This window comes from Triticum urartu, chromosome 4A (genome assembly GCF_056163025.1).
Source record: "Triticum urartu cultivar PI428250 chromosome 4A, HENAU_Tu73, whole genome shotgun sequence".
NCBI classification, from domain to species: Eukaryota; Viridiplantae; Streptophyta; class Magnoliopsida; order Poales; family Poaceae; genus Triticum; species Triticum urartu.
In genome coordinates, this window is record NC_141876.1 from 608382755 (window position 1) to 608395889 (window position 13135).

At 38.2% G+C, this 13135-nt stretch overlaps 1 protein-coding gene across 1 annotated transcript; it reads right to left on the reverse strand.

The window, feature by feature from the left end:
* Positions 1-3723: 3723 nt before the first annotated feature.
* Positions 3724-12366, reverse strand: LOC125553207 (protein neprosin-like). The gene is made up of 7 exons (XM_087519237.1): positions 12128-12366; positions 9097-9183; positions 8736-8981; positions 8451-8618; positions 5234-5287; positions 4975-5121; positions 3724-4321 (listed from the first exon to the last, which is right to left on the reverse strand). Exons 1-7 carry the CDS (start codon positions 12296-12298, stop codon positions 3953-3955), a joined length of 1242 nt encoding a protein of 413 aa, XP_087375363.1. The 5' UTR covers positions 12299-12366; the 3' UTR covers positions 3724-3952.
* Positions 12367-13135: the final 769 nt, after the last annotated feature.

Sequence of the window (13135 nt, forward strand, 5' to 3'; positions counted from 1 at the left end):
GATTTTGACTGATTTATTTCAGCACAACGTTAATTAGAGTAGATCGATTCTTTGGCAGGGGAGGGGCGTATATATCGATCGGGCAAACGGCGGAATTGAAACCGAGTCCGCCTGGAAATACACACGGGGCGTCGATGTGGTTGGACCGGGGATTAGGCTGTTAACACGTGCAAACCTCGACTGGTAAACAAGCAAAAAATTCTTTTTTCCTGTCGAAGGAAGAGGCGATCTTGATAGCCCCCGTCGCCAGGGAGTTTCTCCGACGGCTCCCCTCCTCCAACGACCTCGGTCGTCGGTGATGAGGTGGGTCGACGGATCCCCGCGTGTGTATAGTTTTAGGTCAAATTAGTTTAGTCGGTCGTCGGTGATGAGGGGGGTCATCGGCTCCATGTGCCGGTCGTCGGATTCCCTCATCTGTTCGAGCAAGGATGGTGGTGGTGATGCCGTCGTCGTGGTGGACCTGATTGGTCGGGCTCTGCCATTGCGACGGATTTCGATCCACCGGTGGCGCACATGCAGTTTGGGAGGTATTCCGGTAGAGGATGCAAATTGATCAGCATCCGCGACATCTGAAAGATGATGGATTATGTGCTAAGGTTTATGATACGTGAAAGGTAGGTATGGTTTCTTCCTCTGACGCTTTAGTCATGTGGAGGTGCCACATATGGAGTTCGATGTCATGTCCGGAGTGTTGCCCCGGTTTGATTCGTTCAATGGTAATGGTTTGGCCTTTGGTGAGCCACCTTGAAGATCCGCAAAACTGCATATCAATGATGGCGCCGCGTCGAACTCGGGTGTGAAGGTGATCCATCATTTTATTTTTTGGTGGTTGTTGTGGTGGTGCTAGAGGAGGTGAGGGGCGTTGCTGTCAAGCTCAGGGGTTTCTTCTGTCATCTTTGTAATTTTAGTTCTTGGCCGGTGTTCCTTTGTGCAAAGACTGGTGTTTTGTTATGCGGTCAGTTTTGACAAGTCGGTATGTAAGTGGCTTCAGTTTTGACTGGTCGGTATGTAGGTGGCTTTTTTTTCAAGCATGCATGTACGTGGCTTAGACTATGGTGTTCATCATATCAATGATACACGTAGGACCATGGAAAATAAAAAAAGGAATATGGACACATCATGATTTTTTTATTTGTGAAAGACATCCAACGAGCACTTTAGATCTGACTAGGAAATTGACCGTGCGTTACAACGGGCGATACATTATATTCTAAAATAAAAACACATATGTGTAACTTCAGAAATAATACATTGATTTGTAGTTTGCAAAAAAGGAAAATGTTTGCGTACTGACGTTCATGCAATTGTTTGAAACAGTCAATATGCATGTATTTAGTTCTATGATATGTGCAGTCTTTAGTTAAAAATATACTACCTTCATCCGAAATCACTCGACGCTCAAACGGGAGTTTGAGTTGCACTCCCTCTCCCCCCTCTCTCTCTCTTAGCTCCCTCCCCCCCCCCCCCCCCCCCACGCCATCACACACAAAAGAATGCCTATAGTTCTTAGTTCTTACACCGGCCTATGACGCACTACTTCAAGAATATAATTTTGAAGCAACAAATATGCATAGCACAACTACTATCACAACATGGTTTTCAGGAGAAAAATCGAAACACACAAGATGTAATTTCTAAAATCAAAATACATTTGTAATTTTCAAAAAAGGAAAATGTTTGCATACACATGTTTATGCAATTGTTCGAAGCAATGAATACACGTCTATATAGTTATTTTATATGTGCATGTTTTAGTTAAAAATGTACTACCTCAAACAGGTTTCACCCGCTTAAGCGTCAAGTAAATTTGGTTGGAGGAAGTATAAGTCTGAGTTGCACTCCATCTCCCTTAGTCTGCCAAGAATATATATGAACTAATGTGCATAGCAAAACTACTATCACTACATCCCGTTTCAGAAGAAAAATCGGAACACATATATGTAATTTCAAAAATCAAAACACATATTTGTAATTTTGAAAAAAGGAAAAATTTTGCATACTAATGTTCATGCAATTGTTCGAAGTACTCAATACACATGTAAATAGTTATTTTATAGGTGCACTATTTAGTTCAAACTATACTGCCTCAAAAGGGTGTCACCCGCTTGAGCATCAAGTAATTCCAAAAGGAGGAAGTATAAGTCTGAGTCGCACTCCCACTCCCTCTCTCTTATCTAGTTTTCTCTCTCCGCCCTCCCTTTATAATTCACAAAAGAATGTTCGTACTTCTTAGATCGTACACCTACCTACGGCACACCACTTCAAGAATATAGTTGTTGAAGCAACTAATATGCATAGCACAACTACTATCACCATATCATTTTTCAAGAGAAAAATAACTAATATCACCACATCCTCCATATCTCGTTGTGATCTTCTTTATTTCATCACTTTGGGAGCTTTCGTTCTTTGAATAATTTGGTGAATGTCATCTACAATCACCCATTGCCGGTCAACACTCCTACAACCTTCTCCTTTGCCAATGTTGTATTCCCCCTTATCTTCTGCCTTCTTCTCCATCTCATCGGCCTTCACAAGCTCCTCGTCATACCTCTCCATCAACACCCCGGTTGATATTCATTGACGTCAAACAAAATTTGTAATCAGTTTTAGCAATTTTCTAATTTAGATAAAAACAGTCACGCTGTAAATGATTAATATGCACCACACCGTTCAAATCCGTAGTAGTTTACCATCTCTGAAGGAAAGTTCCAAATTTTGTCTGACAAAATAATGAAGTCATGTTATAAATTTAATCTACTACCAAGCATAAATACTATATGATGAATCACTTAAAAGGAAAATAATAGTGCTACTAGTACTGTGTCCGCTAATTATTTCAAATAGGGGAGAAACTGTCCACTATTGTGTCTGCAATAGCACTACCATAATAGCGTCTGCTATTGCTCAAATTAAATTTCATTCCTTTTTGTTAATGATCAAGAACTATACACAATAATCTAATATCTTCTATATCTAAATAGCTAGCCCCCCGAAACCAGATCTTAGAGGGCATCAATAAGCAAGGATCTTCTCTCTATGTGACCATTGCATACCCCGGATGGCCCTTTTTCCTTGCATCGACAATACTAATCATTCAAACATTGCGAAGTTAGTATTATAGACTTGTGAATCTAAAATACATGGTTTTCAAGTATAAACATTTCCAAAATTCAAGCGGTTGCAAGTACAACGCTAGAATTATTGTTTTAGTGGTCCAAATTAGAAATCTAGAAGTTCCCACATGGAAGTTTATAGTAACGAACTAGAATATATATTGTCTTCATATAACTCACTAGTTTTTTAGGAAAAAACTAGACTAGTAGGTCTCGCAAATGAGAGGGCACTATCTGTTAAGAGTAGAAAGCTTCCTCAAGATCGCATTACTCCATTTAGAATGATAAAATATAATTTCTTGTTTATCAGAAACTTAGTCCATGGAGAAGAAAAAATGCTTAATTGTAGACAAGCAAGTTCACGTTTGGAAAAATTAGTTGCATTGAGAGAGAGAAATTTTATTGGTCAATATTATTTTTTAATGTATCTTTAAACTCTAGTGATAAATACAATTATATTTCTTTATTTGCCGAAAACAATTATTTTGAGCTGCAAAAATCTTGTTGCTCGTGTCTCTACTCATGGATGTAAATATGCTAATCCTTACAAACAGTATTATGAATATAGAATATTTAGCTGCAGTGCCTATATAAATGTAACAGGAAATGATAAAAACTGCTTATTCCATATATTTCCAATCATGCGGTGAAATATGAATACATATGTTGTGAGCTTATAATGCTTGATGACGCCTCTTATGAATGCGGTCATACACACAACAAGTGAGCATTACAACATAATTGAAAGCACGTATTTTTTCATTAGTACTGACCCTAGCATTGCATATTGGGCCACAAGTAATGCATTAAGCATTATATTACTAAACTGGAACCCATCATGGGCAGTTATGGCTATTGCCAGGGCCACCATAGTAGATGTAAGTGCCCCAGTCGCCATAGGTGTCACTTTGCACATTATAACAGTTGTTCTGCTCGGTTATCAAGCCCAAATCGCTTGGGGGATTGAGACAGTTGGACGAATCTACCACTTGAATGTTCTTGATGTGACTCGCCTTACCGAACCCTTCATTCGGGAAGTGTCCACTACCCATATGTGTGGAAGTTTGGCCGGCATCGGGTGAAAATACCTCACCGCCCCACATGATGGTAGAGGCACTATCTGCCAAGTTGGAGAAGATGGATGATGGCCAATACCCCACATAATCACCTCCCACTTGCAGCCACCAATTGCCCCCCGCTCGGTCCTGCAAGCCAAAATTAGCTTACTAGAGAATGTAACACACATGATTAATTATGAGCGGGCATATATTTTAAATCCCTTAAGTGCCAAAATCAAGGCAAAAAAGGGAACATTAATGGGCTAGGTTGAGATGACAAGGATGAGTGTTTTTTGTACTGAGATCAAATATGACATGGATTATAGATGTATTGAGTAATCGGTTTGCGATGTAAAAGACTTGCATGGTAACAATATGTTCCGTACTTGAGTTCTAACAATATCGAGTCGACCAATCAAACCGGAAAGAGAAAGACTAACCTTCTACGTAATTTTTCATCTACAAGAACGTGACGTGATCTTGACGATGCGTGCAAGAATCCATCCCAACCACACAAAGATGACGTGATCTTGACGTAATTTTGGGTTATACTTGAACTAGTCAGTGCATGCAACTCAAAGTGAGAGGTCTCAAGTTTAAATCCTAGTGGATGTAATAAAATAAAAATAATTGTAGTAGACTCCTATTTGAACGTTTGGGTATGAGGGAGCCTGCACATGAGAGGTAATGTTAAAGTATAAGTGAATTTTCACTTTCCCCTAGCAACTTGACCATATTAATTGAATTGGTATGTGCACATAACTAAATATTTATGATGTCAAAGCTTATTGTGTTTTTACCTTCCAAACTAAAATATCGATGTCATATTGTGTGCCACCATAGGTGGACATTGGGGAGATACTGCCGCCAATTGTGATCTGATTACTTGTTTGGATGAAGCCTGAGCACAGTAGGTTGTAACATCCTGTTGTTTGATACGCATCGCGCTACAATATTACATACAATAGAAAATTAGTATTTTGGTATTCCCAACCTTAGGAGAGAATATCTCAATATTAGTGTTAACCAAAATAAAATCGAATATGGTGTTTATCTTACAGTCCAGTAGATGAAGAGTCTCGTATTGCTATCTCTATATAGATTTGGATAAACCTGAAATTTTTGTAGAGACCACAGGGCCATTAGCCAGAATGAAAGATATTGCACAACTAACTAGACCATTAAAAAATGCATAGGACTTGTATAAAAGCTATGTCTAAGCATGACGACATGTGATTTTTTTAATAGGTGGAAGAGATAGATAGACACACACACACACACACACTCAGAGAGAGAGAGATGGAGAGAGATTTTGTTGTTGTCCTTCCGCAACAACAAACAGAAAAAACAAGATAATATAAGTCTTCAAAGATAACTTGTTTATCCCTTCCTTCAATTGAGATCATGCAAATATAATGTGACACCTTGCTAGTAAATGCACCAATATGAGAAATGCTCGTGGAATCCTGCTTTTCCATCATTTATCCAAAGTCTTGTTTATGTTCCACCAGTAGCTGCATCTTATCCCTTCTGCACATGTGATGGCTGATGGAATGTGATGTTTCTTGCTTGTTCAGTTGAGTGTTACTTTAAGAACTTAGCTTGAGTTATGTAAACTTTTGTTGTAGCCATCCATCATGATTTCATCAATCCAAATTTTGGATTCCTAGTTTAATATATAGTAACTTTATTCGTCCATGTGTTAAGTTGAAAACAAAATGTTAAGAAAATATATTATGTCTTGAACTCCATTGTAGATTAGTATAGTGGTATAAACTAACATTTTAGCCAACACACATTGCATGATAAGTTGTGTTTACGCTATCAAATAATGGTAAGTCACATATTGTGAACAATAAAGTTTGAGTGTTTACAATGTAAATATGTTATTACAATTTAGTCTGGATATAATAAATTTACTTAATTAACATTTTTATTGACATAAAACATTAATAATTTAACATGGATTGTTCATTGTTGTGTGACTCATTAAGGAAATATCTTTAGTGATTGCAAAACACAAAAAATGATATGTTCATTTCCTAGCTACCTAACATGCATGCTTGGTTTTGCATCTTGACACATAACCTCGGTTGCCAGGGCCGCGGCCTAGGTCGAGGCACCATATTTCTTAAATGATTGTTTTACTTTTGGAATTGTTTGGCAATATCACACGAGCCTGACCTGAGGCCCAGCCTGATCCTCACTCCATCTTTGCTCCACCACTAGTGAGAAACCTAATGCATGTATACAAAGTTTGAATTTGGAACACTATGTACATATAGCTAACTTTCTCTTCATAATGGCAAGGATTGGTAATTTAGATTATTCTTTATGGTGTTATTTTGAAGTATTCGATAATAATAAGGACAAATCATGAGTATTTAGATGTTTATTTAGAGGATTAGAATATTTTACATAATGTTCAAGACGGGTAATTAGATGCAGATGAGGAAGACAAATCTAGTTATAACATCGAGTAGTAGGGGCTGGCTTCCACCCCTAAGAGAGCTTGATTTACCAGAAATCCCGCAGAGTCCTAGTGGGCCTAGATTCCATGATAAGTTCCGAGAAATGGGAGAAATGATGCATTCAAAGTTCGCGGAATTGCAAGAAAGACAAAATCCTTGAAAGAAAAACCAAACAAGACAAGATGTTCCCTATTGTTATCGGGAATGAGACTAAATGTTCGGCCTTAATGAGATGGACCTTGATTCCTCTCCAGCCAGGAAAAGACGTGGATCGTCTTTGTTCTACTTCCTGGGATTGAAGATTATTTTTTGTAATGGTAGATGTGGGTAATGTAGATGTAAATTTCTAGTTTATTTCAGATTCTTTGTAATAAAAGCAAAGGTAGTTAACTGAGATGACTATTTAGGGGTTACTTTACATTAAATACAAGATGTGGATAATTTCGATGCCTATTTAGAGGGCGATTTAATATCATGTTCATAAAGGAAATGGTGGGTCACTTATATTTAAATTTATTAGCCTACTGTAGGTTATTATTTCATACTAACACACATGGGTAGTTTGGCACCAAGTATGATCCCATGGCAAGTGTCTCTACAAATAGTATTATGTTTTGAACTTATTAGTAGGAATTCTAGAACTTATCTATTTTTCTAGTGCATTTCGTGAAAATTAACATGGTGGACTCAAAGCATATATATCATTATTAGGAGTAAGTTGACAATTTTGAACCCACCATATGAGTATAGGATACATTATTGATGGGTATTACATCTATGTTTATTTTCTATGTTTATGGTAGTATTCAATTTTGTAATCATCTATTCCCTATCAATATTCTTCTCCAAGAAGATTACTTATAGTCAATTTCTCTTTGATTGATTTTTGAGGATCTTTCATATTTCATACCACCTCTATTGAAATTGCAAGGCTTATTTACTTTGTCTTGACAAGGCTTTGGCCAGTAATTAATTTATTACATGAATCATATTTAAGAGTCGGATTCATAAGTATTTAGTTATGATAATATTTTTTGTTAACATAATTGACATATTAATGTGATAAATATTTGTCAAAACCTTTTCATAATGAAGAAAATATGCCTTGTGAGGAATAATGCACTGAGTATTATTGTTTGTTAAATGAGAAATGATATAGTTTGGCATTTCAAGTTGTCGTCTCCTAAAGGTCAAGGTTCAACTCCTATGAGTTGCAATTCCATGGACTATATGAGGGATGTACTAATATTGAATCCATGAACTGGATGAAGAATTTGTTTCTTTTTGTGTTATGTCTCCCCAAGATCAATAATTTGTGTGCCCTTCTTTAGGCAAAATTTCTCTTTAGTGAGCTACAATTTGATGGCCTGTGTTAAGAGATGCAATTTTTAAAGACATGAAGAAGTTTGAAACTTGTTCTTATTCATGGTAGGTTTCCTCAGGATTAACAACTCATGAATTGTGATTACTCGAGATTCAAATTGATTTAGTTGCGTTTTAATATCCTTTTTATTATTAAATTTAATGCAGGGTGTCTTTAATAATATCTATTGATAAAATGGGGCATGTACAAATACAAAATTTATATACACTTTAAGTTGTCAACACATGCCCTTACGTATTAAAAACAATGCTGCTAGAATAGCTTAAGAAAGAGAACATATTGTATTAATGGAGAATCTAGTCTAGCTCATTCTTACACTCTGGCCCTTTCAAACCCACATATATCATGCACGGAAGCTAAAAGGTAGAGTTTAATAGATATTTTATTAAGGTGGGTACAATATTTCCCTTTGAGGTCTCACCTGCCATCCCGCTTCAATGGTATTGAGGTTGTTGTCATTGTAGGAACCCCCAGTGATCCAAAATTGGGTTAAGCTAAAGTCGTTGCCCCTAGCAATCCATGGTTTCCACAAATTGAAGGTGCTTTTGGTTCCATAGCACTTATCATATTGTGCAGAGGCGACGGCATGCTTATCAATGGGATAGAAAACAAAGTCAAATAAGCAATTTTTAAAATAACAATAGTAACAATGTAAGAAGAATATTATTAATCATATGAATTTGATTATTGAGATGGTGTTTTTTACCTGGTGGCCCCTCAATACATTGGGTGTGTCAGTGTCATTGGTTGGATTGAGGTGTGGGATGCTCCTAGGCATCTTCTTGCCAAACCTCCTAATAGAGTTGGCCCTCAGGACATCCTCCTCCTTGGTCCTTCGGATTGGTATGGTGTTCTCAGGGCATGTGCCATTTTGATGCCATATTTGGGTGATTGCACGGGCTGTGATGTTGGAGTCATGATGCATGCCTCTTGGGTTGTAAGAAGGCCGCATCTGAAAGGTGACAATTGAATGATATCATGATACATGTGTGTGGGATATTAGGGGGCACTACAACTTTCTACAATTGATAGTGATATGAAAAGGGAAATGATGTGCTAAGTGTCACCTGAATATTATGGTTCTTGAGGAGAGGATGGTCAAATGCAGGCTGTTTGGAGATGTGCACACAGTCTATGACATCATCATCCGAGCTCTATAAATTTCTAGGAATTAGTGATCGTAACAATGTAGGAAAAATAGATAATATTGCGAGGAAACTAGAAAATGTTAGATCTTTCCTACATGCTACTCTTGGAGATGTGTAATGTAGAATAGATTTGTTTTTGGACTGCATGCAATTTCTATTGGTATTGTCCCTTTAATTTTGGTCAATGAATATGATTCCATCTCTTAGAATAAAGCCACGTGTTAGTAAAAATAGGATTACAACTCTGGACACTACTCATGAGCGCTCATGCACTTTCCCAATTCAGGAGCGTCTCATACCATACTACATATCAAAATAGGACAAAAATGCCACCAACCAACAAGTAGATGACTTTATTAACATGCAAATTAGTGTTGAATATTAAAAGATGCATTAGTCCTAAATCAAACCTCCAAATAAAAATCCATTTTCTCTGTTGTGTTTTACAACGAGATCTTTCAAACTCACCCCGCATGGGCATACTCTGACAAATAGCTTTTAAAAGCAACTCTCATTCACCGAAAGAAACTTTGTGGTGCAAATATGGTTTCTAGCTCATACCAATTTTCTACTTGAACGATAAGTCAATCATTTGTTAACATTATTCGGCAAAGAAAATCATGTTTGTGAAAAATAGTTTCTTCCATATCACTAAAGTTGGTTTTTCTGTAGATTCCTAGGGCATAGACTAATTTCTTTAAAGGGACGTAATATACAAAAAATATATGTTTTTGTTACAAGTTTCTTTCGTCACCCTAATTTGCATTTGAAATAAATAGGGGCAAACTCTTAAAATTGTAAAAAAATATATATATAATTTTTAACTATGAAGTTTTATTTTAGCACACGCAATTCATAAAAATGTATATTTTAACCATGAACCTACTATGTAGTTCATTGCCGTAAGTTGATTTCTAAATGTATTCACGAGAATATATCCGTACGAAATCTACTTTTGAAGATCTCATGCTGGTAAACATCCAAAATTGTAAGGAAACAAATCTTAGCTTATGAATCGAGGTTAGAAATGCATGTTTGTACCATAAGGTTTTTGTTGTGGCAAGTTGTTTAAAAAAATTGTCATAATGCGCCCATCGAGATCTAGTTTCAAAGACCTCATCATGAGGAACACAATGGTGAAAGCGGATTTTGATTTGGACACTCAATTTTGAAGCAATGCATTTTAAAATTTTAGCAGAAGGTTTCCGTGGAAATGAATCATCTAATTTGTCTGTGTGTCTTCTTATTTGGTCCTCATACCATGCAGAGAGAGGTGATGTCTACCATGTGTGATGAATGTGAAAAGCGCATGTGTAGTTTTTAGCATTTGGGTACGTTTGTTAGTCTCTAAAAATCCAAGCAAGGCTACCTTTTTTCCAGTGGATCATTTACATACTCTATCTATGAGTTTCCAAAAGTCAAAACTTCCTTGGACCAACATATTGATATGATCCGATCTACATATGAATAGATTATCTTTCTGGATTTAATAACAAAAGTTGGGGTCCATCTCCTTGTTAACATTAGGGTACATGACTATCTGCATGTGTATTACATAATAGACCATTGGTTATGTCTTAGGCATTGAATAATGGACATCCACGTAGGATAAATTTTGACATGGCAAGTAATTAAATGAGGAAACATGATGTGCTAGTGCTGAAACAAGATAAACCAAAATTAAATCCATGTTAGGACAAAAAACAAAATATGTGTTGAAGTAAAGACCATGTCCTCATAATGTTCTTGCATTTTTATATTGGTCATGCAAAGCTATTAAAGGCTCTCTCTCATTCTCAGTTTTTACCACTGGGCCACAGTAGAACCGGCTACCTTTTTGTTTTCTCGAATACGCACGAGTGTTAGTACTATATATTAAAGATTGAGTGGGGAAAAGAAATCCCTCCACATTGGATGTTACAAATTACATGTACACCAACTCCATGCCAAGGCCCAACTACACGATTAACTCCTCCTATCTACCCATCTAGCTAATGCCCATAGCATCGGCTCCACGTCTCCCTTAAATGCTGGAAATCTTGATATTTTACCGACCAAAAAAATCAGACCAAATGTGAATTAAGGGATGGAAGAAATATATTTGCACCCTATATGTAACTAAACGTGTGCTGTGGTACTAAGGTTAGCATGGAACTTGCTTATGCAGCCGTGCTCCACTGCTCATTTTACCTTGTTTTGCTTCGTGCGCCCCATTGACAGCGAGAGCAAAAAATGATTACCATGATTGAAATCGTCACTAGATGGTATACGGATCTGGATGTAAATTTTTTTATTTCTAGTGTTCCTTGTACTACCTTGATTGAAGAAGAATACTCTCTCCGTTCCAAAATAGATGACCCAACTTTGTACTGATGTACAAAGCTGAGTCAGCTATTTTGGAATGGAGGAAGTAGATTGGAAGTTTTTCTCGCACAAAAAAACAGAGGACCTGTAACACCGTATGATTACCGAAAAAGACTGGCCGAGAGAAAAAGAAAACTTGATTGGGAGTGGCCGCTAGCTTATGAACCACAAAGGAATCTATGCTGCATGGAAGCGAGAGTGTTCAGCATTTTGAATCTTCCTTTTAGTACGCTTATATTGTATAATTGCAGAAGAATTAATAACTTGGCCACCTTTAGAGTGCAGGGTGGGCAACTGGTATCCGTACCTGCATGGACCACTTTTGCATGCACGTACTACGTACAATGTTCCCGTTTCTTTTGCATCCATGTGCATGGCTTGCGAGACTGAGCGACGACGAATAATTAAGAACACGCAAGCTAATGATAAACATGCAAATAAACAAGGACCAAATAAATGCAAGCTAGTTAAAGATGCATGGTGAATCATGCATGTGTGCTGAGCGCGTACAACACCCGAGAAGCAAGACTTGCATCGTAGTACAATCAGACTGAACGTGAACGACGCGGCACCACTACATATGTACCTGAATGCTTGCGACAGGAGGCTTATTGAGCCGCCTGAGGAGGCTTCGCACCTCCCGCCGCCGCTGCACCAAACTCCCGGCAGACGACGGCGCTGCCGTCATCCGGCCCTCCATGAAGACAAACGTAAGAGCCACCACGAGCGCGAGCAAGCACGCTCGCGTCGCCGCCATTGAGCTACCTGCAATACTGTTGGTGTGGGTTCTGCTAGACTCGGCTGCTGTGCGATCGAGCGGAGGCCGAGCGTCCCGGCGTTTTATAGGGCCGGACGAGAGTGCAGACGATCGACGTCTACGTCGGCCTGGCCCTGCTACCGTATATTTTAGTTGAGGCCGTTAAAGCTTCACATGGTGCAAGAGCTTCGAATGCTGTGAGCACTCAGTAGGACAGTGACAGGCGGCGGTAACATGCATGCGGTAGCTACCCGAACCCCTCGTTCTGTCAGGTCTCCACGCTTTCATAGCGCATACTTGGATACATCCATACTGCAGGAGTATGACACCATGGGAGCATGGAATGGGAATAGGCTAACAAAAGTCTCAACAGATGCACAAGTTAAGTCGAGCTAGATTAATTCACTGGCTATATATGCATTAGTATATGGATTGTGCACATATAATATGGGATGAAGGAGAGGCAGTAAAGTTTATTTCCAGCTATGGGTATTTTTAATTATTTCGAGAGGTCCTTTTTTAGCGGGATCTAACCAAGGGTTGCCAAAAACCACGAATTTGTAGAGATAGGTCCGCAGCCGCCCTTAGAAATCGCCAAAGAAATTGATGTCCACCGGATGATCAACCTTACAAACTTCTCCCGGAAATCGATTTCCAAGGGCGATTTAGAAGGTGGTCCACCCTAGAAATATTTTTCAAATAAATCAGAAAATAAACAATGCCAACAATAGAGAAAACTTCCGTGTGCAAGCATCTACTGTACTTACAACTCTAGCTCCTAGAATGTTTTCAGCTAATTTCATTTCTAGCCACTACGGACTTCTGGAGCTAGAGCTA

Bases quoted from the DNA above. Each gene is read 5' to 3' on its own strand.
- LOC125553207 (XM_087519237.1), bottom strand. From the start codon at position 12,298: ATGGCGGCGACGCGAGCGTGCTTGCTCGCGCTCGTGGTGGCTCTTACG. The intron at 8,619-8,735 runs GTAAAAAACACC...CCCATTGATAAG, and splicing joins ATGTATTGAGGGGCCACCAG to CATGCCGTCGCCTCTGCACA. The intron at 5,288-8,450 runs GTGAGACCTCAA...CAAAAATTTCAG, and splicing joins CCATTGAAGCGGGATGGCAG to GTTTATCCAAATCTATATAG.